The sequence below is a fragment of the Vidua macroura genome, chromosome 1 (assembly GCF_024509145.1).
Source record: "Vidua macroura isolate BioBank_ID:100142 chromosome 1, ASM2450914v1, whole genome shotgun sequence".
Taxonomy (NCBI): domain Eukaryota; kingdom Metazoa; phylum Chordata; class Aves; order Passeriformes; family Viduidae; genus Vidua; species Vidua macroura.
In genome coordinates this window covers 41,575,927-41,603,627 of record NC_071571.1, presented here as the reverse complement: position 1 = coordinate 41,603,627, position 27,701 = coordinate 41,575,927, and the positions used below count along the sequence as shown (strand labels likewise).

The following is a 27,701-nucleotide window of genomic DNA, read 5'->3' as shown; positions in this document are numbered from 1 at the left end:
GCTTTTCAAAGCCACTCTTCCTCTTTTTTTAAAGTTTCATTTCCCCTTCTCATTTTCCTGGTTTCTGCCTGATAAAAGCACTATTCACTCTCTAGCTTATCTCAAGCCCCTAGAGCTCAAACATGAGGTTTTGGTTTTTTCACAGTATGAAACAGTTTGTACTACCAATTTTCTTCTCCCAACATTTACATTTTAATTTTTCAGTAAAAACTGAATCTCAAACTCTGTGTTAGCTCAAAGGATAAGCTACACTCATCTTGGAACTGAAGAGGATGGACAACTTTTGGGTGGGATGTGCTAGTTGATACTAGCACATCCAAACACAACAGCAGGGAACAGGTTTTTCTGTGGCTCTCACCTATTGTCCTCCAGTTACAGGATGTATTCTGATACTCCCCTGAGAGAAAGTCATTGCTTTAGTAGAGGAAGGAAAAAAATAACCAGGACAACAGTCTGATTCTCCACATCACCCAAACAACTAACAGAGTTTATTTCTAAAACAGCTGGAATCCCATATTTGACAAAGTTGCAGACAGATGGAGCTTTGAGAACCAGGTTGACACTGAAGGAAACTTAAAACACTTTTGCTGGCAAAGGTACAGCAGAGAGGTGTCGAATTCCCTGCCAGACGGAGCTGTCATTCAACAACCCCCGATGGAGCTGGTGATAACAGAAAATCTGTGCTTTTCTTGGTAGACATGCTTCACAAGGAGGATTTGGGGAAAGCAAGAAAACTTTGGCAGCAGAGATGTCAGTCTTCCAGCCTGAGAGCATCCTGATTAGGAGCATCTGGTGGGTCTGTGGACCCAGCACTGTCACAATAGCCAAAGCTGCAGGAATATTTTAGCCCTGTCAGTAGGCACAAAAACCAAAAGGGAACTGGTAACTTACATCTCTTGATCTGGTATAAGCAAGTGCACTTACGGCAAAACATATTCTTTGGATGACCACAGAACATAGTTCAGAAATTCTTTGGTTGTTAGACTGCATGAAATTCCTCTTGACTTTTTTTTTTTTTTCTCCATATGGTGACAAGTGACAGAGTGATGTGAGAGGCTGGAAAAAAAAAGCTAGTATAGTGCCAGGAGAGGGGGCATGGTTCCAGGGGAAAGTGGAAACAGCCTTTTCTGCAGAGCAAGCTCAGGCTCCAGCCCCAATCCTTAGCAGGTGCTTCTCCCCGTTGGCACTGCAGCGCTGAGGTCTCAGCTGCATTCTCACTCTCTGCAGCAGAACACTGCTTGCCACAGGATTGCCAAGTGGGCTTAAGGCTTGTGGGAAGGTTCCTACTGTCAATCTGAGGTGATACCTCAGGAGGTGAAGGAGAAATAACACAGTCTTTTTCTTCTAGGGGAACAGGAGAGGTTGTATCCTTAAACGTCTGTCATATTAGTCCAAATTAAAGTCAGAGTGCTGGTTTCCAAAAACTGTAAAGTCAGTCTTGGCAGGAGGACTGGTGATCAAGCACCCCTGTTGCAAAAAATTAGACACACACATGTATGTGTGTGTGTGTGTGTGAGTACCTTCTTCTGTAGGTATTTTCACTCAAAGAGCCCAGAGTGAAGTCTCTTGTCACATAAGGCCATTTGACTGGTCCTGTGCTGGCAGCACAAGGAAAGCTGAGCTATCACTGACACTGCTGACAATGGATTCCCAGCTGAGAAGAATTTTTATTCTCTTAAGCCAGAGGGCCTTTGAGCTATGCTCAATTCTGGTTGTTAAAAAAAAAAAAAAATGGCTCATTTCTCACTAAACACAAAACACATCATCTGAAGGTAGGGGGCAGAAGTTGAACATTGTAGAAAAATAAGAAATAGCCAATATGAAATTCGTAACAATATACCTGCCTGTTATATAATATATTTGAATAATACTCAGTATTAATATTGAAGCACTTTATCTTGGTGTGAATGTATGTACCTTCATCCACTAAAACCAGAATTTTGTGCTTTCGAATTGTTTCCTGCTCTGTGTTGTTCTAAATAGGACACTTTTGAAAAGGAATAGCAAAAAGAATCACAGAAACTGCACCATGAGGAGGGGGATTCTTACCTCTTCAAGTTATCTACTCAGCTGTTTTCATTTACTTACTCAAAAATTTTGACACTTTAGCAGTTGGCCAATTTTCTGTCGTCAGAATTAAAAATAAATTTTAAGAAAATATACATATATTAGGATGGAAAAAAAAAGGTGGCAACAAACAGCAATATATGTTGACCTTCCATGAGGCACAAAAAATTTTTCTGAGAGAACTATTAAATTACTTAGCAGTATTGATGCAGAATTTCAGACAAATAGAAAAATACATAGGAGGCCAGAAAATGCTTTTTTCTTCAGACTGTCCCTGGTAAACTGTATAAACCCAACTTCTGCTGCACCATCATGCAGTTATCCTGACAGAATAAACCAAGTTCTACTTCACACTAGAGATGATAGGAGAAGCACCAAAAGAGGAAGAGAGGCCCATGCTTCCTTTTTTCCTACAAAGAATTTCCAGCTCACCAGAGATGGATTGCAAAAGGAAAGACAAAGGTGCCAAGAAGGCATTGTCTCAGCACTGAAGTTACATATAATTTCATTATGATACCAGGTTGGACAAAACTGAACTGTTCTATCTGTCCAGGCTCTGGGCAGAGTCCCCAGGAGCACAGATTGCAGCTGAGGCAGAGGAAGTGATAATACCACAAGTAAGAGAGAGAAAGAAGCACATTGCTCCATTCACAATGGGCTTTCCATAAACACTGTTAGATTACAAAGCGAATAATTTATAGCAAATGCACAGAAATTTTCTAAAGAAGTGGTCTTACTATGAAAAGGAGAAAAAAAAAACCCATAAAATATTAAATATATGTTCTTGGGTGCATATTTTCCTGTATTTGGCAAGGGGATTTTTTAAGAATAATCTTTACTAAAAATTCATGGAGAAAATCCCTGATTTCATCATTCAATGATGTTTTCAAGTTGCAGTTCATAATTTTTGATGCTGGCTGAGCTGATGTTAGAAAAAGTCCACAGTTCTGATAGAAAGAGGTAACAAAGGCTTGAGTCAGCTTATCCAGGCACAAATTAGTTTGTAACTGTTCCTTTGTTAAATGTATAATCCTTGGAAGTTAAGAATCAGGTAGGAATTTGCAGGATTTCCCTTGTGTAAACAGATGGAGGAAATCAGAAGGAATTTTTCTGTCCCTCTGAAAGAAGAGCCAAATGACTGTCCAAATGAGTTTTAAATAACACTTATTGCAAATAGCTGGAAACAGCCACAGCCCAGCTTGAGAGATAGAAGTTGTCTTTCTCCGAAACAAGCAGGTTCTCCATTATAAACTTCTTTGGGTGGGGGGAGGTGGGGGGAGCAAAAAAACTTTGGTTCACAACATTGTTTTGCATAGGAATTCAAGTAGAACTTCCAAAGCTACCAGCTTGTCCAGCTAGTAACAAAATACCCACGGCTCTCTCCTCAGTAGTGGACACTCCTCTTTGGTATCCTGTTCTGTAAGGCAGACGTCTTGCACAGGTGATGGAGTCACACAGATGCATCTTTGAAAAGGAAGACAGTGTCACTTGTGTTGCCACAAACAAATTCATCCAATTTATTAAGCAACACACTGGAAACCTTTTGGTAAGGGGTGGGGGAGGGAGAAAATAAAGCTTTGCTATGTTCACTATTTGCAAGTTATTTTGCTCTTGTAGTTATTTGTTAACAGCTGTCAGTAGCTGTGACAACGTTTGTGATGACAGAAAATTTGGAATTATTACTTTTTGAGTAATTCTGAGTCACAACAACCAGGGCATTAATAGATCCTTCCAGGTAGACACAGCCCTGTGCCAGAAAATATAAATATTCATTTTGGGAAGCATTCTGGCAGTTACTAAGCACGATACTTACTTGTTGACTGTGTGATGCACGAAACTTTGTAGGATGACCACATGCTTATAACACAAAGTATTGTAGCCAGGAACCCGAAAGTCTGGATGAGAAAACAAACAAACCACAAATACTTATGGAGCATTAGATGACACATATTCCATACATGTATGGACACTTTTGTATATTCAGCTATACATTTTATGGGATTAACAGACACAAAAAATAGTGGGTTTTTTTACTCCATTCTGACAAAAGACTAAAAATCCCAGAAGTTTCTGTAGTATAATAGCAGCTTATGTCTTGTCAAAACTGAAAGACAGACTGAGAGTTGTGCACAAGGAGGGAGAAGAAGCTGGACAGCAGCATGGAGTGTCAATTTCTAAACTTCTCACTAGGATTCTGCCACACAGAAAAGATTGTTTCCAGCACCTCTGATTACTGCTCTTTTACTGCTCCATTCAAACAAGTCTTTCCCCGCTGTCTGCCAAATAAACAAGTCAGGTAGGTCTCCTAGTCTGTTTGCACCGTCAGGACTAAGTTTCTGAAAGTAATTCTTTATTCTGGAGGAGTTGTATTTCAGGTCCTGCTGGTGTGAAAATACTGTCACCCACACTTGGAAGTCATGCCTCTCTATGTAAAGCCTTCCAGCCAAGAGAAGCAGAGAGCACTTGCCAGAAGTCAGCTCAGAGCCTCAGTGGGTTTTAGCTCAGGAGAAATTATCTTGAACAGGGCTCTGTTCAGGAGCAGGAAGCGCTGAAAGCCGAAAAGAGGAGTGAAATCCTGTAGGTAATTTTCAGCTGCTACAACAGTCTTTTGTCAGAAATTAATTGTCTTAATTCTTCACCTAAACACATTAGTTCCTGTGAGTTAAAACAGAAGCCTTTGATTTCAACACTCTGGCAGGACAAATACCAACTTTAGTGATGAGTCCAGCATCTGACAACAAAATATTTTTGTTGGCACTGTGTTGCAGAACATTCACTGAAATGAGCTAGAAGGTTGTTCACCCAACCAAGACACAAGTAAGGCAAGTCTATAAGAAAACAGAGGTACAAGTGATAGATTTCCAATGGCCTACTTAATATATTTTGCAATTTTAAAAGTGTCAAACTTAATAAACACAGTCTTACCGCTCCAGCCACAAGTCCAGTTATATTGTAACTCTTGGATGCTGCTACAATCGATCCAATGAGAAGCAGAATTGTACCAATTAAGTAATGAAGAAACTCCTGAAAAGACAAGCACAGCATGCATCAGAAGGGAAATATATCTGCAAAGCATTTTGATGTATCTCAGAAAGAAAGTAAGTTGGCAGAGATGACTCAAACCCTCAAACCCAGAGGACAAAACATAGGCTAAAAGGGAAAAAAAAAAAATAAAAGAGCAAAGCAAAACAAAGAAAAAAAAACAAAACTAAACCCCAGCAATTCACCTTGTGAGTGGATTTTATACCAAATCTCAATTTCAGTTCACAAAAGAACAGTTTGAGTCTACTAATGTTAGTGGAATAGGATTTACTTACTGGGTATGGATGCAATCCTTTCAATTCAGCACAGCACATTACTTCATTGCATCAAGTATACACCTTACTTAAAGAGATGGTTCTGGAGGAAGGAAGGAGCCTTAAGGACATATTTCTCTAGCCTATATGAAATGGCATAAGTGGAAAACCAAATGCTCCTACTTCTGATAATCGTAGGAAGTAAGCACTGGATCTACTGCTGCATTTACTAAAAACTTACATCAACTGAGACTGGAAACCACAGGGAAGGGAGGGAAGCCATGAAAAGCACAGCTGCAGTAAAACATCATGCCATGGGGTTTTCTGAAAGAGGACCAAGGCATCACATTTAAATTCTTCTCTAATATGATAAGTATCAGTCCAGGAGTCAATTCTACCTTGTTACAACCAGGGGTTATCTGTAGATTTCGATTTTGAATCCTCACAAAGCTTATGACAACCAGTGCAAGTGTTTGCACATTGAGTATGGGCTGTTTCTTGTGCATGGTGGGGTGGGGCAGGTGGATATCTGCTTCCTCTATCTGCATTGCACTACCAGCATGAGCCAAGCAAATACAAAGCAGAGGAGAGGAGAGGAGAGATTCTGTCTCAAACCAGAAGATAGAATATAGTCCCAAAGGAAATATTCCAGGGAAAGCCCAGAAGATGAACAGTCTACCATGCCAGTTTCACTCTGCTCAGGTGTTAAAAAGAGCTGAGGAGGATATTTCCTGTAAAGTAGACTCTGCGACCACAAGTTACTTTCCTAATTTGTAAACTTGTTTCGGGTAATCAAAATTTCAACCCTTGCATTTGCCAGAATAAATTATATGCATAAGGAGGCTTCTCTGACTAGCCCATGACGCAGCAGGCAAATGGGACATGCCATTGCCTCCTTAGAGACTTCAAATAAAGCAGTGTACACAGGCTACTACTTTAGAGGAATCCAAGGGATGGGCAAAGCTGCAACAGAGTCATCAAAGGCCACATTAGGTGGAGAGCCAACCCCCGGCAGGGCCGGAGGAGTGCCCCTCTGGAGAAATACTTCCAAGCTTTAAAAGGTGTCAGCAATGAACAACCTCTTGAACCACTTCAGTTTTTTTGGCTGCAAATCACACCCCTGATTGCAATGTAAAGATCCTGCCAAGAAATTCATCCAAATGCTAGCTGTAGTTTCCCAGACTCTCTCAAGTCTTCCTCTTCTGTTCTAAAGATACTTAAATGTGACTGAAAATGAGGTTTGTTTTGTAACAGTGCAGCAATGTTAAAGCATCACATCCTGTAAAGCTTTCTGAAGCTGAGCAGCCACAAACTTTAAACTCTGGAACGTTGAGGAATAATTAAACACGCCACAAAAAAAAACCCCAGAAGCAGCCCATGCAGAGGCAAAAATAGCATCGTCCTGTTACAGCAATGCACACATTAAATGCTGCTCTGCAAAACTGTCATTTATTAGCTTACTTCACTCCTTTATTTGAATCCCTGCATCTGTACTATCTCTAGATAAATAAGTACCTTTAGAAACAGATAGTGGTGGCACACATTTGAAAAAAAAAGTCTAACAATATTTTCAGCTAAAAAGAAAATTAAATTTTTCTCTCTGGTTATAAGTGGATGGATGGACAAACTGTTATCTTAGATCTAAATTACTTACATAGCTTCCATTAACCACCACCCAACCACTTCTTGGGTTTAAAAATTCCTCTCTATCTCTCCAGTTGGCTTTCCCCACTCCTTTGGTCCTTCTTCAGTGGAACTAACATATATGTAAGGGAGGCATGCTCTAACAGGTTGTTAAAATCCATCATTCCACATTAGGATGCAGAACACAGTTCTGTTAGCTGACCTGAATTAGAGCTACTGAGGAAGTTCAGGTCTCACATTTTTGGTGCTGCCTGTTGGTTCTCTGCTAGGATATGAGAGATGGATGTGTATGGCAATGAGCAGGAACATCCTGTAGGATATCCCAGGAGTGACCAGGCTGCGGCAATCAGGCTGAAGCTACTGTTTTTTGTTGTTGTAGAAGTTATCTAAAACCATACCAAAAAGAGGCACATTTGATTTAAATAGCACAGACTTTATTTTGGGACAGGATGTAGTACATGAATTCTAAAGCTATGACTTGGTACTTTAGCAATCCCTGAGCTGCTATAAATGACCTGAGCTAGGACCCATCTGCTGAAGGCTTGATGATCAGTAGCTTCCTTTCGATTGTCTCTTAATAAAATTATTGCCTTCCATATAGTAAATCTAGATTTATGTCTGTGTAAAGCAGGGCAGAATCAAATCCAAATCAGCTGAAAATCCTACAGTTACACAATCTGCTGAACTGAATACAAGCAACAAAAGGATTTGCATAGCAGGTAAAAAAGAACTGAGTGCAAGACGGCCTGTCTTTGTGAGACAGCACATGGGAATGGACTGAGAAAGTCCCATCCCCAAGAGAGAAGAGGAACCCAGGCTTACCGCGAGTGGCCAGCTAACACAAGTCAGCTTCCTGTAGACTCTGAAAATGTGCATGATATAGAAGAACAAAATCATAACCAAGTCGCACATGGTGACAATCTGAAAGAAGCTGTATGCACTGTAATCTGTCCATGGAGAATTGTTGACGCTGATGAATCCAATCAGCAGTGAGATCTGGAAGACAAAAGGCACATTCAAGGTGATCACTATGGAGGCTCGTGGAGATGATTTTAAGCACAACAAAATGGCTCTTAGAAACAAAAGACAAACATCTAATGTAAATGGGATGGCACCAACCAAATGAAGGACAAAGCAACATAAGGTTTTATAATTAGCTGATAAATGAACTGAAGCAACCATTAGGACTGGTGAAAGGGCCAATGGCCAGAAGGAAAGCAGCAGTTTCAGCTTGAAGAGCTCAACTTGAAGATGTCTCTATGTACAACAGAAGAGGTCTAGAGAAATTGAACTGAATGCCTGGAGTTGCACCAGTGACTGAAGCATCTGAACCCCAGAGACTTTCAGAAGGAGTCCACTGGAAGCTGTGAAAATGGAGGTGTGCATGAAACACATGCACCTTCCCTTTCATTTAGTGACATTTCTCACATGCACAATAAGAGGACCTGAGCTAACAGTTTTACTCTTCCTTTTCTGCCACTCTTAGAGCAGAACTATTAGTGGACTGTAAGGCAGTATCAGAGTAAATAATATAAACATTTGGAGAAACTGATTTAATTCACCTCACCCCCAAAATTTTTATACGTTAACACTGCCACATAAAACTATAAAGCATTATTGTACAACTTCTTTCAGCTGTAGGCTTGCTAAGGACAAAAGCTATTTCCTTTTTTTCTTTAATCTAAAGCTACTTGTTTATTTTACTAATCTGGCTGCTTCCACCAGCCTGGCTTACCTGGGTGATGAAAATAAATTTACTGAGAATATGCTAAAATATTTTTTTATTACAGACTCAGTCAATGCATGCTTTCAGCCACTGTAATTTTTAGTTCATCCAAAGTCAGCCAGAAGCTGTAATGATTCACATTTTAAGTGTTTCTCCTAGACATTAAAAAACTATCTGAGGAAGCCAGCACTTCAAGACTGCACCATCCTTTCCTGCACACTCATCTTCCAAACTCCTAACCAATTGCATTCATTATCAGAATAATTTCCTTAAGATTAAAAGAGAAAAAAAAAACAACCCCAACGCCCAAACAACATAGCTTAGATTCTCCCTAAGTGTTAGCCAAGTTTCACCTGCTCAGTTCTAAGTGGACAGGTTAAATATATGCATGTACAAGGGCAACCAAAAGGTCTGTATGTAAAAACTTCACAAGGACCTGCCACCTTCATCAAACTCCATCCAAACAATCAATGTCTTGACAGTGAACCACCTCAAATTGGTGGCTTCAGAGAAAAAAGTCAGTGCTCTGGATTCTTTCCCACACAAATGGCTAAGCTGTTGTCAGACCTGGTCCAGCTCTATTACTTTTACTGTGGCAGTCCAAGGAGCTGATATTAGCCCTGTAAGTGAGCCCTGCTCTCTGAATCTTAATGTCAGTTAAGCAGAGTCATCTGACTCAGCCTCTGAATAATAATAACTTAAATAATAATAAAAATAATTTAACCTGAACAATCAGTAGGAGATTATTTATCCTATAATCTAGGAGAACACTCTAAGTGATGCAAGACACAGCTAGTATTTCCGTACTTTAAAACTAAATTTAATGAAATTTTATTCTATAGGAAGATCAGCAACAAGTCACAGCAAGTACTGAGCCTTGCTCTTGGATAAAGGTGGGATGAGGATAACACTCTCTAACTGCCAAAGGCCAGAAAAAGTTTCCCTTACTTAGGTGTCTTCACAATAATCAGTTCCCAGTTTCAATTACACTGTAAAAATCAAGAAGGAAGCATTAATTCACAGAAATATTAAATCTGCCCACCGGCTCATTTCATACATGAACAATTAACTTTAGCAGTTTTTTTTACAGTGTACAAAGGATAAAGAGGAGGACTGGACTCTTGAAGTACAACCACCATCCAAATAATAAAAAGCACTGGAAAAAAAACTTTAGTTTAAGCTAGACCCAGATCTTTCAATTTCATGGAACCATAGCAGTATTTTTCTTTTCAGTTAAAAGATATAAAAAATTGAGAAGCATAAAGAAGAATGTGAGTCATCCAAGGAGAGAAAGTACATCTGAGGTGTCACAATCCTCAGAAATAAGATACATGGTACCAATGAAGAATCTGCTCAACTTCTGACAGGGTAGAACTGTGGATTTGAACAAACATGCTTTCCATTTCAGCAGTTCTTCATGACTAAAACAACTCCAAATCCAATTAGTAAAGATTCTCCCTTCTCTGATTTTAGATGTGCCTCAGCACACAAATAGGAAGAAACTACTGCGTGGCAAAAGATGTTTCTTTCAAATATTTACTTTCTTAGCATAAATCTTGCAACATGATATTTCTAAACAGTGTCCTCGGTTCATAGGCACGTGCTTCTGTTTCACAGGACAGGTGCAAAGGGGACCCTCTCAACAACTTTATATAAAGCTGTACCCCATCTGCCACACTATATTGCCTGCAGATACAGTCAGAGTTTAAAACTCACCTGTTGAAAAAAGAATGCGAGCAAATACAAGTATTAGAGCCACACTTGTTCTTTGAAACTGACAAATATTGAAGTTCCTTCACCAGATACTGGTTTATCATGATATACCAGGTGATGACTATCCCTTTTTTTCCCCCTGGGATTCTGGTTTCCAGAGAACTGAGTGATAAAGTGATAAACATGTAACTGTCTGGGATACAGATGAACATCTATCTCAGAAGTCAGTTTGTGGCACAGAGAGAGAGAAATGAATGGCAAAGCACTGAAGTGATCAAATGTTATGAGTGTTCTTTATGCATCTGTGCTCAGGGGAGCAGGTTTATACACCCTGAAAATAAAAACTGGAGGCACAAAAAAAAAAAAAAAATCCAAGGCACTGCTATTTCCATTTCAATATAGCACTTCACAGGTCATGACAGCAACACAGATGTAACCCATAGCCAGCAAGCCAGTGTGACCACAAGTACAGGTCAAGTGATGGTCAGGCTCATGAGAAGATTTCAGTGTGCTCCAAAATATACATCCGGGCTCCAGACCTGCATTACAAAAGTGGTGAGGGACACATTGCAGGGTACTATTATTTAAGTGCTTTCTGGTTTCTGAGAACAAAATAAAGACCATATGCATTAATCAACCCCAAGGAAGGATTTCTGGATTTAAATAAAATTCCACATTTACTCTGTTTCTTACTCTGTTTACTCTGTTTTTTATTCATAGAAGTCAATCAGCTTAAATGAACCCACTTCTTGACTCTCCTTTGGACCAGATATTTGAAATGAGTCATGAAGCACGCTTAGGGACACTGGTATAGATCAGGAACTATCTTGCAGTCAAGGCAATATGAGTTAAAGGCAATCAGCACTTAGCAGACAGAAAAGACACAACAGAGCCTGCAAGAGTTTTACAGAACCTGCATTCTTTTCCCTACTTGGAGCTGAAGATGAGGTAACCACATCCTCACAATCTGCCTCTTGAATGGCACCTTCCCAAGCCTAAACTCCATTCTGGTTGGAAATTAACTCAGATCTACCAAAAAAAAAAAAAAAAAAGAAATATAATTATTTCTTTCTTGATGTGGTCTTCTTCCTAAAGCAGCCCAGGAAGCTGTTGGCCACTGTCACCACAAAAGTCCACGGGTGGCTCATGGTCATCGCATTGGCCCCCAAGATCCCAAGGTCTTCTCTTGAGTACTGCTTTCCAACCTCCAGCCTGTACTGGTGCAGGGGCTTACCCTCAAATATCTCCAGACACAGGACTTGGCATTTCTCTGTGTGGAACTTGATGAGACTCCTCTTTCTCCACACTGCCAAGATCTCTCTCTCTCTATGGCAGCACACAATCCCCTGGCTCATCAGCCACTCCTCCCAGGTTTTTCATCACCTACCAACTTTCCAGGAGTACACTCTGCATCATCATCCTGGTCATTAATAAAGATGTGGAACAGTGCCAGTCCCAGTATGGACCCCTGAGGTACACCACTAATGCCTGGCCTCCAAATGGACCTTGTACCACTGATCACAACCCTCTGGGCTGGGTTGTTCAGTTTTAAATCCATCACTGCCCATGTATCTAATCCATACCCTGTCAGCTTGTCTGTGAGGATGTTATGGGAGACTAGAACCTTACCAAGATCAAGGTAAACCACATCCATCACTCTTCCCTTGTCCACCAAGCTAGTCACCTCATTACAGAAAGCAGTAAGGCCGGTCAAGCATCATTTCCCCTTTGTAAATCTGTGTTGACTACTCCTGATCACCTTCTTGTCCTTCATGTGTTTGGAAGTGCTTTCTAAAAGGATTTTCTTCATCATCTCCCAAGGGACTGAGGTGAAGCTGACAAATCTGTAATTCCCTGGATCTTCCTTCCTGCCCATAGATATTACATCAATCTGTTCAGAATGGCACACTTTCCTTTTGTATCTCTCAGGCAAGAGAAGATAGGGAAAGACTGGACAAGAGGGATACATTCTCTTCCCCTGTGCTATAAAATGCTTCTAGAAGTGTTCCCTGGAAATGCTGTTTCTTTTTAAAAATCAGCTGGTTTCCTCCTTGTTCTTCTTGTTCCTAACAAAGAATGAGCATCTGGAGTCCACGGGTCATTATTATACTCAGTAAAAAACAACAAAAAAAATGTGTATCAAGACTTCAAGGAAATTAATCTTCCACTGCAGGAAAATTCAACACCTTCTTAATGAAAGGAGAGGAATCATGCCTTCATATTAAGAAGAAATTATATATAGAAGGAAGATCCAACTTCCAATTACTCCTAAGGCAAATGCATACTGGTGAAAAGCCCCATGGCATTAGGTCCAGATGCTGTTGTACTCCTGATTTCAGATGCTTTGAATTCCACCTCTAACTCCCCATGCTCACTCTTGGGTGGCTGTAGTCCTGCAAATGCCATTAGGTTACAGAGAAAGCTTGGCCCCAAACACCCTGTCCACATGTTGAGACCCAGAGCAAGCCAGCCACACAACCCTCAGCCTGTCTGCTGGATGGGTCCTCCTGTGGCTCCCAGTCCTGTCACTGGTCACAGAGGCCACCAGTAACACCGCCCAAGAGCTGCCTGCCCCTCAGGACTAATGAGCTGGGCTCTCCTGCACTAACACGCGGTGCTGGAGCACACCAGCACAGAGGGAAAAGCCCAGGCCAAGCCAGCAAAAGAGAATCAGAGAACAGAGATCAGATTAACAGAGAATTGCCTGCTCCAAGGAAGGGGCAGGCAGGAGTGCATGCCCACCAGTCCAGAGATTACACGTACAATTTTCTTCACTAGTGCCCTGAGGGTAACTAAGGAAAGGATTTATTTTGCTGTACATGTACCTACAAGCCAGCTGGCACCACAAAGCATTTTCTGCTCATGTGGTAGAAGATTGTAGTTTATCTGACCACAGAACAATTTTATAACCCAGGAATCAATCTGTGCAAGTGCTTTGTAAGATCTTTTTCTACTGTCCTGCTATAATGGATGCCATAAATAAAGCTCTGGGTTTATTGCCAATATTTAATTCTTCTGTAACATTTGGAGAGAACTAAATTTTCCACAGACACAGCTACCTGCACATCATAAATCCCACATAATCTCCAAAACTGACAAGAACATACTCTTAAAGGAAAGTCTAATGTTCTGAGGATGAGAGGCCCATTTCCACAGGCAAACACTGACACAAGAAGGGAGAAATTGTAAGTGACTGACTCTTGAATCCTGACTCTAGTTTTGTAACCCTATTTCTGTCTGAACTTCAGTAAATCATGTATTTCACCACTTCAGCTCCTCCAGTCACCAAATGAGGACTAATAAGGACTTCACATGCATTGTGCTAAAGTTTTGTACCTTTGAAATACTTCAGACATGTAAAATAAAGGTAAAATTTTTGAGGACTGCTAATAAATGTCTAGGGCAAGATGACTGTTTTCCTTTACAGAGGGAATGAAAAGAGATGCTTACTAAAAATACCCCAACTAGCAAAGAAGCAAAAAATGACAAGACGAAACCCTGCAAAACCATACCAAAATACCCACACCCTTTTCCTCCCTGCTCCCCTCTCCAAAAAGCCCAAATGGACAATCAACAGATCACAGATGTAATAGACAAGCAGGTGTGAAAATCATCCAAGGAGGAAGCCACACAACAAGCAAAAGGAGGAAAAGGTTCACTTTCTGAGAGTTGCTTTAAGTTGCTACCTCAGCACACAAGATAAACAAAAATGAGTCCTAGCTCACTGTAAAATGGAAATTGGTATTTATTTCCTGTCTGTCATTTATTTACTTATAACCAACTGTGAGCAGTGATTCAGAAAGCACACCATGCACAAGACATTGCAAATAAACTATTTTCTAATCTTTACTGCTCGGACTACCTTACTGCTCATCCTTTGACCATCCCTCACTGTTCAGTACTGCACATTCTCAGCCACCCCTGTGCAGCAGTTCTTTCACTACTCTGACAGTGACTGTGGAGCACAGGTTACCCTTTCCCACTGTGGCTGTGCAAGCCCCTGCACAGTGGTGATGTTCTGGTGTGGGTGTGTCACAAGCTGCCTTCACAGCAGCTCACAGAGGCTGGGCTTCCTGTGATGTTGATAACATATCAGTGCTTCCACTGCTGCTGAACTGAGCCCACACAGCAACAAGGCTTTCTGCCTCTCTTCTCCCTCCCCTCATCCCAAAGCAAGCTCACGAGTGGGCAAGACATTGGCAATGCCAGCTGGCTCCAGCTGAGCAATGGGATTTTCCAGCCCATATGATGTTGTGTTCAGTGATAAAAGCTCAAGACAAGGAAGTTTCAGGGGGAATAATTTGGGTTATGGCATTTCTCTTCCCAAGCAACCATTACGTATAGAATCAGAGACTCACAGGAGGTTTTGGGCTGGAAGGGACCTTAAAGACCATCTATTCCCAGCCTCCTGCCATGGGCAGAGGCACCTTCAACTAGACCACCTATCCAGCCTGGCCTTGAACAGAGTAATGGAAGAATTTACAGCTTTGCTTGTGTGTGCAGCTTTTGCTTTCCTTATAAAACTGTCACATTATCTTTATCCTTGGGTATTTTTGCCTTCCTTCATTTTCTTCCCATCCTGCAGGGGAGGGCAGTGAGTGAGAAGCTGGCTGGGTGTTTGGCTGCTGGCTGAGGTTAACTCACTGCATGTGGCCCACCCTTTATCTGGATTTCTAGCTTCTGTGGTAGTACAAAGAACAATATTTAAAAACTTCATTGCAGAAAGACACAGACTATGGTTTTTACAAATCCCAAGATGATGTACTAAATTGCCAGGCTGAAACTGCTATCTGACCATGTAACTTTAAGCTCTGGATAATAATTTTCTTTCTCTATATAGAAATAAGATGTGAAATGCCAATCTAACTGTGGGAGGAAAGATAACATTAATAAGAAGCGAAATTGCCTCAAGGTGCCCAGTTACAGAGGAACACTATAACTCTTATCTCAAAGTTTCACCATAATACCAGGACATACACATCCTCATGTATAATCCACCCAGCTCTATCTTTTAATTTAATTACTTTGCCATGCAATGCATAACCACATCCTCGTGTTTCTCAGATTTTTTTTTTCCTTGACTTTTCCCCTCTGCTATATTCTCCCATAAGAAGAAACAACTTTTTGTCTCTGGTGTTTCCTTTCCATTTTTTTTTCTGCTCTGTGTTCCCCTTTCCTCTGCTTTCCCTCCATTACATTCCATATTTCTTCTTCTTTTGTATCTCTCATTCTTTCCCTTCCAAATCTCCCTCTATACATGGCAATGCACCCCAATTCACTCTTTTAATGTTTCCTAACTATCTTGCCCACTCTCTTGCATCAGGGCACATACTGAAATTAGCTAACCAAAAATTAGCACCATTCAGGGGAAAAATGTCAGGGGACAGGATACAGCATAGTGCTACACCTGCACAAACACTATAGGCAGCAGCTCTGGCTCACCAGTTTCCTGTTGGTAATACCTGAAAGTGCTTTTCTTTTTCACCCATTTTACTTGCTGGAGGACTGATGAACCTTTGTACTGCTTTAATGTCCCTCCCGCTGAATCTGAAAAGAGGAGGACCCTGAGAACTATTCATAAAATTGATGAAACCTGTTTGATTTCCACTGTCTTAAAACTTACCCAAGTTTTAATGCAAGCAATTCTACAGAAACTGTGTCTGCAAATTTGGAGCAAGGGACAGCACTGACTTTCATGCAATTTCATCACAGCCTTTTTTTTTTTTTTTTTTTAATATAAGAGCTAAATGCTTTTTGTATCTGAACGAAAAAAGTCAAAGTTTCCAGCTTGTGACACCAGCCAAGATAGTAAATGGAATTTTCCATCCCTACAAGAGCCAATCTGGATAACTGTGCCCTGGAGAAATGTCACTGATTACAGCTGTACATTTCCAAATGTTACACCTCAACACAGTGAAGCAACACCCACATATTATTAAGTACATATTTCTGGATGGAGTAAAATAATTTTTTAACAGCTTCCCAAATCAGAAAGATGAGCAAAGCACAGACCAAGGTTACAACTGCAGCTCATGCAAGACTTGTTCAGGTAATTTAAGCAGCAATGTTGACTGCTGCTGTAATTGAGATTTTATTCTTCCAGGGCAGTGTTGGAAATGTGACCTGTAAGCCCCTACTAGAAAAAGAAGATAAAAGGCACAGTCCATTTCAAACTACATTAAAGACAGATGAAATCAGCTGCCTGCAAGTGCATGGTTCTGTGAAGCAGTCAGTCTTTGGTTGCACAACCATCTCTCAGCCCCTGCGTCTGGGCAGATTTCCTTCTCGTCTGGCTGCTTTGCTAAAATAAGGAGGCTGCCTGGCCTCTGACAAGTCACTTCTCTTGTGCACCACCATCCACAGGCTATTTATTGAAGATAAAAATGGTGGGAGGGTGAGAAAAGCCAAAATAATCTTATTCAGACCCTCTACAACACAGATAAGAGGACAATCCTAAGTACAAGCAAGTGGTGTTCTATATCTATTAATAAGAAGTTATCTATCTGCTCAGACCCAGGCCTCAGTGGTAGAAAAGGATGTGGGGTAATCCCAGAACCAGCATATGAAGGATATTATTAAAGAGCCCTTGTTGCAGGGTGTTAGCCATGGTCATTAAAAAGGCAATTCTTTGTAATGACTAGCTGCAATTAAGTCCTGCCTGCCACTGATCACAGGGCATGCAGCTCCCTGCCTCAATCCCACAGCTGCCTGCACACACTGAAAGGCACCATACAATCCTGCATGTTACTTACTGAAAGCTGAGGACTTCATAGTTACATGGCAAACAATATGCTATATTCCCATCAGGCAGTGAATTAGCGAAAAAAAAAAAAAAAAAGAAAAACTTGTTACCCACAACAACCTCATAATTTTATTTCTTCTTCTTTCCAATTTGTTTAAAGATCAACTTAAATTGAAAACATTCCAACTGTGAAAGCACTATCAGTAAGTTTTTTCAATCTATGTAAAAGCTGCACACATGACCCTCAAAGTATTGCAGCAACTGAGTAACATTGCACAAGTGGCATAATGCAAGCTACAAACAATTCCCCAAACACATAAATTCCTCTGCAAAACACTATTAATGGCACAGCTGACTGCTAGCACGTCTGCAAAGGATAGGAACAGAAATTTTAATACAGCAAATGCCCCAGCTCTGGGAAACACAGCTGCTTTCCCTCTAACTTTCAAAGAAGTGCCACCTGCAACAACTGGATAAAGCCAGGAGAACCCTGCACTTTGTAGCTTGTTCATTTATTAATAAGGAATTAATTATCTTTTTGCAGCAATAAGGTAATATTCAACAGAATACTACCCTATTGCTGCAAAAAAACACGTATGCACATGGCTGCTGCTGTAGTTCACCCCACTACTATCTTGCATAGTAGGGAGAATCTCTAAATCACATCTCAAATGACTACAGGAAGTAAAAAACATTGTAAGAGACTTGAATCTCCAGACTCCCTTAGGAGAAATTGGAGTATCTGGTGATAGCAGCCAAAAATGAGGGGAATTAGTATAACTAAATATCTCCAGATTCGAAAATTGCACAGCACGCTGTGATTGACACCTCTGTCTTCTGCAAGTCAAGCACTTAGAACATCTAGATCCTCCTGGAGAGCCACATCAGCCGTTCTCTCCATCTGGTAAACCTGAAAGTCAGACAGGACAGAAGACACTCCACAGTGTGAGTAGCTTTGTGAAATGCAGAGCAACTGCACCAGACTGCCCACCTCACCTGCCATACTTCCTTCTAGCTGGCTGGGAAGATAAACTGGGTTCCTGCTTGCAGGAACCAGGCACCTCTGAGACCACCACTCTGAACCATTCTCTGATATATCATTTGGCCTGTTTTATTGCTTGCCCATTAAAAAGTCCCAAAGTGAATTCCCATATTGCCAGTGATACACAATATAGAAAGAGCTTAATCCATACTTGTGAGCTATAGAGCTCTTGTAGATAAATTTCATGGCTGTCTAAAAATGGATCCACCAACCATGCATGGCAATACCACCTACAGAGAAGGAGCCCAGGTTGGCTGGCCAACCAAGCCTGGCTCAGACTGGCTGGCTGCTAGAAGCCCAGGTTACATTGTGTATATTTACAGGCAGCAAAGTTTCCACCATAAGTTTCTGGATATCCAATATGCATCTAGCAGCACAGAGACAGTTAAAACTAAGATAGGAACATACAAAACCCAGTACCCCTGGGCAACGATCATTCTAGTTAAGCTATCCAATTAGATGCATGAAAAAACAAACAGCAATCTCATCTTCCTGGAAGCTGTTGCTGAGATCAAGGGATACCATGTGAACGGCTCAGTGATGTCTCATGCCTCCACCTGCCAACCCTCCACGAGCAATCTGCTCATCACTCCCCCTTAGAGATGCTGCTCACAACACAGCCCCTTCTCACTGTCTGAGGCATTTAGTGCTTGACTGATTCAGATCTTCAGTTGACACCTGCCATATCTCTCCCTGCCTCAGAGATCACCACACTGACATCTGGCAGTCACAGACAGCATAGACAGCAGTTAAAAAATTGTTATCTATCATCCCCAGCAAGGGCTTTGCTAAGCCACAGAAATGGAGCCTTGAGCGAGGTCTCCTTGAATAAGAAGAGGACTCATTTACATTACCAAGTTCACTTAGATGTGTTGGCATACCATGATTTTCATCAGGAAAACACAGGTGAGAGTTCCTGAAAACATTAAGACAATGCCCAGATGAACTGCCATCATTACAGCCTGGCTGCTGGATCAGGGTGGGTCTTTGCACACCAGAGAACAACCTTTTCTAGTGTGAATACTCGATGCTTAGCAAGGTGCCACAGAAGTGAAGGGCAATGGAAGAGGGGGAAAAATTAGAATAGAGGAGATTCTCCTATGGCACTGTTGCAGCTGGCAGCTTTCAGGGAGCACCTGGAGACTGACAAGCCTCTCCAACAGGCTGGGACAGCACTCCTGTGTCTGCTAGGAAATTGGGTACTCAAGCAATAGCCAAAAGGCTCAATAAGCCAGCAGGTGAAAAGCAGCAAGTGGGGACTGTGCTTTTCCCAAACAAAGAAAAAAGCTCTTGCAGAGCATGATTACAGACTGGAGGAAAATAGGCCAAGTCAGTCTGCAGCTGCTGATGGTCATCTCATGTTAACAGCATACTTTTTGCCCAGCTGTCAGCACTTGGGTTTGAACTCATTAGTGGTACTCCTAAAAACAGAAACAAAACAACAAACTGCCAAAAATATTATAAGAAAATTCTCCTTGAAGCAGCTTCTCAATTTTGTCATCATCACACTTCCATTTTCCTTGAGGGAAGCTGTGAGCAGAAGAGGAAGCCCTAAGCATTGCAGCTGCTGCTATTGTTGCAGGAACAGCAGCCAGGTTTGTTTTGGCTTTGAAAGCTGCAGATATCTATCCTGGACCCGTCAGGCACATCTGTCCTTGCCATTACATTCATCAAATTACCATCATCACAGTGCAGGGAGTTGTTTCAGCCACAATGATCCCTTTAAGAATCTCAGTTACACAAAGAAGAGGAAGCTTACAGATGGGTGAAGGAAAATCACAGCAACTTCAGAGTCTGAACTCTGTGTACAGAAAATAGCAATTTCTGGCTGCTGTATACTTTTCATATGACCACAAAATAGGAGGACAAGGCCACAGCACATACGACGTAACAACAGCACAAAGGGGACAGCTCAGCCACAGGACTGAGCGAACACCTCACAGGGACTCCCCAGGGAGGGCAGTGGAGGAAACATTTACTCATAGAAGGAAACACTGTCTGGCTCTGGGGGACAATACCCCAGTAATGCAGAGCAGGTACCAGAGCCTCAGGGTCAGGTATGCTTCTCTCACTGATGGCTTCTACTGGATCACAGTGAGACACAAGAAATTGTCCCAGCCCCTGCAGTCCTGGAACCCAGTGAAGGATGCTTGGCAAGATGCTTTCTGTCATATATAGGCTCTGAGCAGATGGAGACTGAACTTGTAAACAAGGGATCCACTGGTGTCTGTCACTCTGTGGCAGGAGAGGAGGATGTTCAAAGGGACACAATCTCCAAACAAAGTGAGGACAGGGAACACACTGCTCTTGCACATCTTAAAAGGAAGTCACAGAGCAGTAAGAATCCATGTTTTTCATCACATCTTATTATCCACAGATAACATGTGACCTAAGATTTTTAAACACCACCTTAAAATTTAACTTCCCATAAAACAAATGTGCTAAGAAACCACTGCTAATACTTCACTCTGCTCCTTCATGCATACTAAACACATCTCAGGTAAATTTCTATGCTTCATTTCCCTTTTTTTGTTATTTCAGAAAACGTATTTGTTGACCCCTGTTCAATCACCTCTACAGAAAGAATCACCTCTACATGCACAGAGATTGCTAATGAATGTATTGCAACAAATTCTAATGGATGCACCAAATAAGCAATGAAAAGATGGCTCCAACTTTGAGCTTTTAGAAAGCCTCTTTTAATAAGTAAAAAGTAAAACATTCACTGACACATTCAGAGCAGAGATAGCCTAGTGTTTAATAATGACTATAATTGCCTTGGAGATTATTTTTTTAGCCTTCTAGAGCAGTTCTGACATCAGAAAAATTACGAGTTTCTTTTTTTTTTTCCTGAAAGATGTAAATAGAAATTAAAACAGATGGTACAAAACCTTCTCCTGCCCAAGAGAAAAAACAAAAGGACTACATTCTCAGCTTGTGGTCTGAAACACATGGAACCACTTCAAACTTACGTATTTCCTGCCCCTCTATGCCAGACACTTGTTCTTGCCCACAGTATCCTCTATGGCTGCACTGTTCCCTAAAAACACTTATGGAAAAAGAAAACCACAGAGCTGAAATAAAGGTCCATTAGTTCCCTGGTACTGTGTAACCTGATGGACATCTGCATCACTGCAGCTGAGAACAGCTGCATGGAGACAAGACAGAAGAGGAAAATTCCTTAAGATGGTGTTGCTTGTGGAATTTCACCTCATCAAATAAAAGTGTGTCAGCCTACCAGCAAGCACTCCATGGTTAACATGCAGAGAACACAGTGTTTGCTTCCAGCTCTTACGCAAACACCTGGACAGAAAAAATTGCCACCCAGAGCAGCAGCATGGAAAAAACATCACTGGCTGAGGCAGCCGGCTTTGGTGTTCTCAGAGGGGAAATAACAGGACCTCCCAGTCCTACTGGGCTTAATTACTAAGCTTGGACATTCCTTACTTGAGTGCTCCAGCTTACTTTGGAGCCATCTAAGACTCAGATAATTTTTTTTCTTTCTCTTTGTTCAGCATGCACAGCAAGGTCCTTTTACTGCAGTTTCCAGCAGAACAACAAAAATAATGAGCAGCTACAACAGCTCTGACCTTGGCCTCCGAAAATGTGTCTCACTGCTTAGCCAGTAGTTTATCTTGGATATTTTTGGGGTGATTTTCCACAATCCCCCTGAGAGCACAGTCTGTACAGGACTCACAGACAGGCTTACAATTTCAGCACCTCTGCATATCACTAGAATGCCTCTCTTCTGACTGAGCAGCTTTATAACCACAGAAGCAAAATCACGCCACTGACACGCTGCTGCACGGAATTAGATGTTTTACTTCAATAGCCTCCATGGACAAAAAGATGTTTCAATCTCAAGATCAAGTAGAGAGTTTGATTAGCTCTCAAATAATTCCAGGCAGCACTTGTTTTTGTGAATTTCTTATTCTTGCATCGATGATTTTGATCAGGAATTGTTTTCTTGAACTAACAGACTGCTTTCTTTTCATATTTTAACTTCTTCTGAATATAGCTCCCCAGTAAATTTGTCTGATATTATACAGCACATTCAGAAATGGAACTTGGCTATAGCAACCTAACTACCAGCATTCTCTAGACTTCAGTGTTAGACGAATAAATATTCTCTTGAATACTATTATGCAACTATGTGTTAGTATACAAATAACCCAGAGAGGTTTCAGTACACTTCAAAGTTGCTCAGGAATTACAGACTGTCTTGTTGACCATTCACTTGTCAAGTATGTCATTGCTTTTGTCAAGGCATACTTTGGAAATTAAATAGAAACTCTGCAGAAAAGCTTTAGCTATTGCTTTAGCATTTTTAACAAGTTAAAATAATGTTGTTAAGTCAATTTTTATTGAGTTTATCCTTTTTTTATATTACAATTGCTTGTAAATATTTTCTTCAGCCTTGAGAAGGTAATTTTGATTTTCTTGTTTTCTGTCTTGTGAAACTAATGGCTCATTTTGAGCTGACAGAATCAGCACTGGTTTTAGCTTAAAACATCCTGTGTTCTGAGGCTGTGCTTACTCTGACAGAGCTGTAATAGTAACAGTGGTGTCATTGTGGGAACAATGGTCTTCAGTCTGAACTGTGACCAAAGTTAGCTTGGCCCAACCTGGGAGAGGTGAAAGAGAGTCAAAGAAGGCCATGGGTCACTCTGCACCTCTCAGGAAAAAGGAGTGGTCCGACAACAGTTTGAGAAGCCTGAAAGACCTACACAAGCATGTTCTGTGCCATGATGGCTCTCCTACATGTGAGCTTTCAGCTCATCTCTCTTCAGCCTGTATGGTCACACTCCTGCAAAGCTCTGCACCAGATGCTTTGGACAGGACAGGTAATACAATCACTCCTACCAAGTGCCTAAGCGAGAGAAACACCTACACAGGCTCCCCTGTCTAACATGGGCTGTGCTGGAAACAGGACCTCGTCCAGTACAGTGGCAGTGGCATCCTCCAGACTTCAGCTGTAAAAATATAAAAAGCACATGAGGGCTTCAGGACAAATTCAGTGGAACCAGACTTGTTTCAATCTATCAACGCTGGCACTTGAGCCACCCTGGTGACAATACAAATGCACATTCCTACCACTGACCCTAATGGCACAGGATGCCTCAAAAAACTCCCAAGAACCCATCTACTGAGAACTTGCTAAGCTACACAACAGAGGTTCCTACAAAGGCTTATAATAAAACAAGCCAGCAGTAGCACAAACACAAAGCAAATGTGCCTCAACCAAACCAGCACAGCTTATGCAGAATGCTGGAGAGTGCCACCTGTGTCGATTTTGGCAAGATGACAAAAATTCAAGTCATTCAAGTCAGTTTCTCTGGTCTAAGTGTATTGTGCACACTGATACACACCCACTCACACACTTGCTTAGTACACTGCTGCTACAGAACCAAGGTGGCCACAGTAGGATCCTGCATGTATCCTTAAGAGGTCTTGGCAAAACAGCAAATACTAAAAAAAAAAAAAAAAAAAAAAAAAAAAGAGAGAAGGAAAGGAAAGAAAAAGCAAAAGCTGTATTTACAACATCAAGTTAAGCAAGCTAGAGCAAGTTAGATGTTGAAATACTTTGCAATTTCCTGTTAAAATCAGAATGTCAGTTCAGTCTGGATTTTGAAAAGAGCTCCAACTAAGGTTAGTAACAGTCACATATGGAAAAGCAGCTTTCAAATTGTCTTACTGCCACACAAAATAAACAAGTCTGCATAACTATATTTTCTCCTCCATTTTGTTTTCAACATATTTATAGACTATTCCCCAGACCATGAAGTCAATGCATAAAATACACTATCTTTTCAAAGCTATAATCATTCTGCAAGGTTAAAGAAATTCTCTAGCAAAAGAAGTAAAGGAACTTGTGTAGGCTTACAGGCAAGAAACACTTTTTTCTTCTTAATTTCATTCTATGCTAGACAGCACAGCACCCAGAATTTCAAGAGAAAGCACTGGTAACACCCAACATTAGCAACAATTCAGGCTGTACAATCTCTTCAGTAATCCTGAGTTTTAGTCCTTCTGTCTTACAGCAGAACAGCTGTAACATTATCTTCTATTTTCTTCCTATGATTTCCATAGCAATTTGTTGTCATATATTAGATTAATGTCACTCACATATACATACAATTGTTGGGGTTTTTTAGGTTGCAAGGACAGCAAACAGCCCTTAACATAACAGTAAATGATGAAATGTTTCGTTCCTGCTCTTTATCACACCCTCTACTTCTTGGTAAAGGGGACTGAGGAAGAAAGGAAAACCAAAACCTTTAACGTTTCCTCTTCACAACCACAACCACTCAGAGGCCCAGCACATAATTTAATGTGATATATATCTAATCCAAATGACCTTACCTTTTACCTTTGCCAGCATAAGGGTTCTCAGTAAGACTACAGCCACCAGCCACACCAACACTAGTGCAGGAATGTTTACAGATTTATAATGAAGAAATCTTTACCAGAAAAAGTTACTGCCAACATTTTGTACTAGGAGAACTGAATGCTTATACAAGTGGACCAGTGGGTATAAATATTGTCTGAGAAGAAATAAAAGAGAATTGCAAAAATATTTAGCTCTCCCTATTTTATTGTGTGCACGAGTATATCTAGAACTAATGTATCATGGTTATTTCTACATGCTACAGCACAGACATTTGGTTTTCTTATGCAATTATTTGAGAAGGTGCTATTGTGATATGTGATATTGCAAGAAGTTCATTTGCCCAAAGTTCCTTAAATACCTGAGGTAACTCCTACTGATGTTTACAGGCAGGATGAAAAGCATAAAAATATAAGAAGGTGAAGCTGAAAGAGTGCAAAGAAAAAATAATTTAGATTATTTTAACTTCTGTTAAAGTCGCCACAGAAAGCCACTTGATTAAATTTGGAGGGATTTTAGATTCAATAGCATTGATAAAATATGACTTTATGCAAAGTATGTGAAGCATTACATAAAATTAGATAGATTTACATCCAGCACATGAAAATATGTAAAGTATGTAAAGAATGCATGCACTTAATACGTGCACCAGAAACTGACATTACAGCACAAATACCCATGCTGTGGCAGCTTTAGGAGTTACACCTCAGAGCTGTAGAGACTCCAGGGCAGGATGGAGGGCAGAGAGGATGAGTTATTTCTAGTCCATAAAAGGAACTGCTCTTTACACAGTGGTGAAAGCATCAGCAGAGCACAAGTCTACCACTTTCTGTTGCAATGTAGACACATGCTTACTTGTCTCCTGCAAAGATTCCCTAGATCCACTCAGTGGTTTGGGAAGAACCCAAGCCAGAAGAAGGCAGCAGACAACTCCTTGTGCTCCTACTGCACAGAATTCATAGTGAGGGATAGCTCCGAGGTCTCACGAGGGCAGGGCAGATGCTCAGTGGGTAGAGGCAGCTATGACCAGTCACAGTCAACTTCATCTCGCTACTGAGGGTCATTTCTAAGGCCAGATGACAGCCAATAATGAACTGGAAGAAACTGGACAGCTTTTAAAGATAAACTTGAGGATTTGATACTACTACTCAGTAACTTAGAACATAATGAATCCTAACTTCGAATGTCAGTTTAGAAATCTGGGTGCTAATAATCGACATAACTTTTAAAAAATGACTGGACAGATACAGGCAGGGCGAAAGAAGGCACTGGGAGCTTACAAAAGATGAAGGCAACAACTCCAGGACAAAACTCTGTCAAGGCACAAGTTTTTTTGCAGGATGAAAACGTATATATGGAAGTATCTGTACATGATGTCTTTCATGCTCTTTCCTGGGTATTATCCTTGCCCCTACTGTAATTAAGCTGACAAATCACCCCACAGAAAATTATGGGCCATAAAAATGAGAAAGAGCTAATCCATCTGTTAATCTTCTCCACATCTACATGGAGCTGAATTTCATGCACTGACTTAAGGCATCAGCTCAAATCCTGGCAGCGTTCCACCATCGACTGCTTTTGAATTTCAGCCATACATCTCCCACATCCCTCCCCTTGTCGCTGGGTCACTGCTGGAGGTCTCTGACAGACAAGGCACGGAGCCAACTGGAGCTGCAGCCTCAGCTGTGGTGCCCACGTCTACCAGATCGCTGTGGGCACTGGCACTTGGCCCCGCTGTCTCCTAAAACCTTACTACCCACGCTACGGAATGAGGTGCTGCACTGCAGCACGATGTGCCATCGCATCACGGTGCCATCGCTGTCTGTTAATGGCAAAAAGTTAACACTGCTACTTTGGGCTCCTACACGTCCGTCTGGCCAGTAGTGCTCATTACTGCATTAGGAAGAGGCAAAGGCGGCTTGCGACAGACGGCATAGCTTCGCTCTGCCAGAGGAACGTGGGCTTTCAGTCCTGCTGGGAGCTGCGAGAGCTGAGGGGCTGAACCCGCGCGGAGCCGCGGCTCCGGCACTGCCCGACGGCGCTCTCCGGCCGCGCCGCCACAGGAACCGTCCGGCAGGGATGAGCGCGATTCCCGCGGGCTGCGAGGAGCTCCCAGCAGGAGCCCCGGCAGCGGCCCCCGCCCCGCTCGCCCCTTACCATCTGAGCCACCTTCAGCATGCCGGCGCAGGAGCGGAAATAGCCGCCGTCCATGAGCTCCGCGTCCGAGCCCGCCGAGGAGGAGGCGACGGTGACGGGCGGCGGGGCCGCGGGTCCCCCGCTGCTGACCCCGGTGCGGATCACTCGCGCCCCGTGCGACATGGCTGCGTCCGCGCTCCCCTCGCCGCTGCCCGGCCCGGCACGGGGATCGGGACGGGATGGGATGGGGCGGGGCGGGCGGCGGCGCCCCGGGGCTGGCAGGGCCGGGCGGAGCGCGGCGCTTCCCCGCCCGGCCGGGCTCCCGCCCGGCCCCGGCAGCTGCGGGGCGGGGGAGGCCGAGGCGGAGCCGCGGGGGTTTCTCTGCCGCGGGGGAGACGCCGCCGCACCCAGCCGGGGCAGCGGGGTCCGGGACAGCCGGGAGCGGGAGCCGCGCAGGGACGCTCTCTCCCGCGCCGTGCCGCCCGCCCTGCGCAGCTGGGTGACATGGAAGCAGGCCGAAGGGAGGCTTTCCAGGCAGGGAGCGGGACGCCTGCCGGGAGGGAGCTCCGCACGGAGCAGCTTGGCGGGGACGGTGACAAACCCCTCAGGGCGTCGAAGTTTGTCGGCGGTGCGCTGGGAGGGGACCGACTCCGATGCTTTGCTGTGGAGGCACTGCTGCGAACAGCAGCTTCCCACACGGCACCCACTCTTGCCAAGCTGCCGCCCCCCAATCCTCTGATTCGCCGTCTCACAAAAGATAAAAACCGTTTGCATTAAATGGGCAGCAAAAGGTAAAACTGTAAGGACTGTCCAGATGTCTCAGGCCCAGTGTTTGAATTAAATTATACAGCAATACTAACGAAATGCAGCAAAGGAAGCTATATATTTCCTCAAGATAACTTGTTCTGCTTTCTGACAAGTGAGGTAATAGCAGGCCTCTGAGCTGG

The 27,701-nt window shown here is 42.4% G+C and overlaps 1 protein-coding gene across 1 annotated transcript; it reads right to left on the bottom strand.

The window, feature by feature from the left end:
* Positions 1 to 464: 464 nt before the first annotated feature.
* Positions 465 to 26,956, bottom strand: CMTM7 (CKLF like MARVEL transmembrane domain containing 7). Its single transcript, XM_053996241.1, has 5 exons — positions 26,776 to 26,956; positions 7,830 to 8,003; positions 4,993 to 5,091; positions 3,881 to 3,962; positions 465 to 3,531 (listed from the first exon to the last, which is right to left on the bottom strand). The coding sequence occupies exons 1-5, from the start codon at positions 26,935 to 26,937 to the stop codon at positions 3,518 to 3,520; spliced, it is 531 nt and encodes a 176-aa protein (XP_053852216.1). The 5' UTR covers positions 26,938 to 26,956; the 3' UTR covers positions 465 to 3,517.
* Between the last annotated feature and the right edge of the window lie 745 nt (positions 26,957 to 27,701).

Bases quoted from the DNA above. Each gene is read 5' to 3' on its own strand.
- CMTM7 (XM_053996241.1), bottom strand. From the start codon at position 26,937: ATGTCGCACGGGGCGCGAGTGATCCGCACCGGGGTCAGCAGCGGGGGA. The intron at 8,004-26,775 runs GTAAGGGGCGAG...TTTGTCTTCCAG, and splicing joins TGCTGAAGGTGGCTCAGATG to ATCTCACTGCTGATTGGATT. The intron at 3,963-4,992 runs GTAAGACTGTGT...TTTCTCATCCAG, and splicing joins CTGGACTTGTGGCTGGAGCG to ACTTTCGGGTTCCTGGCTAC.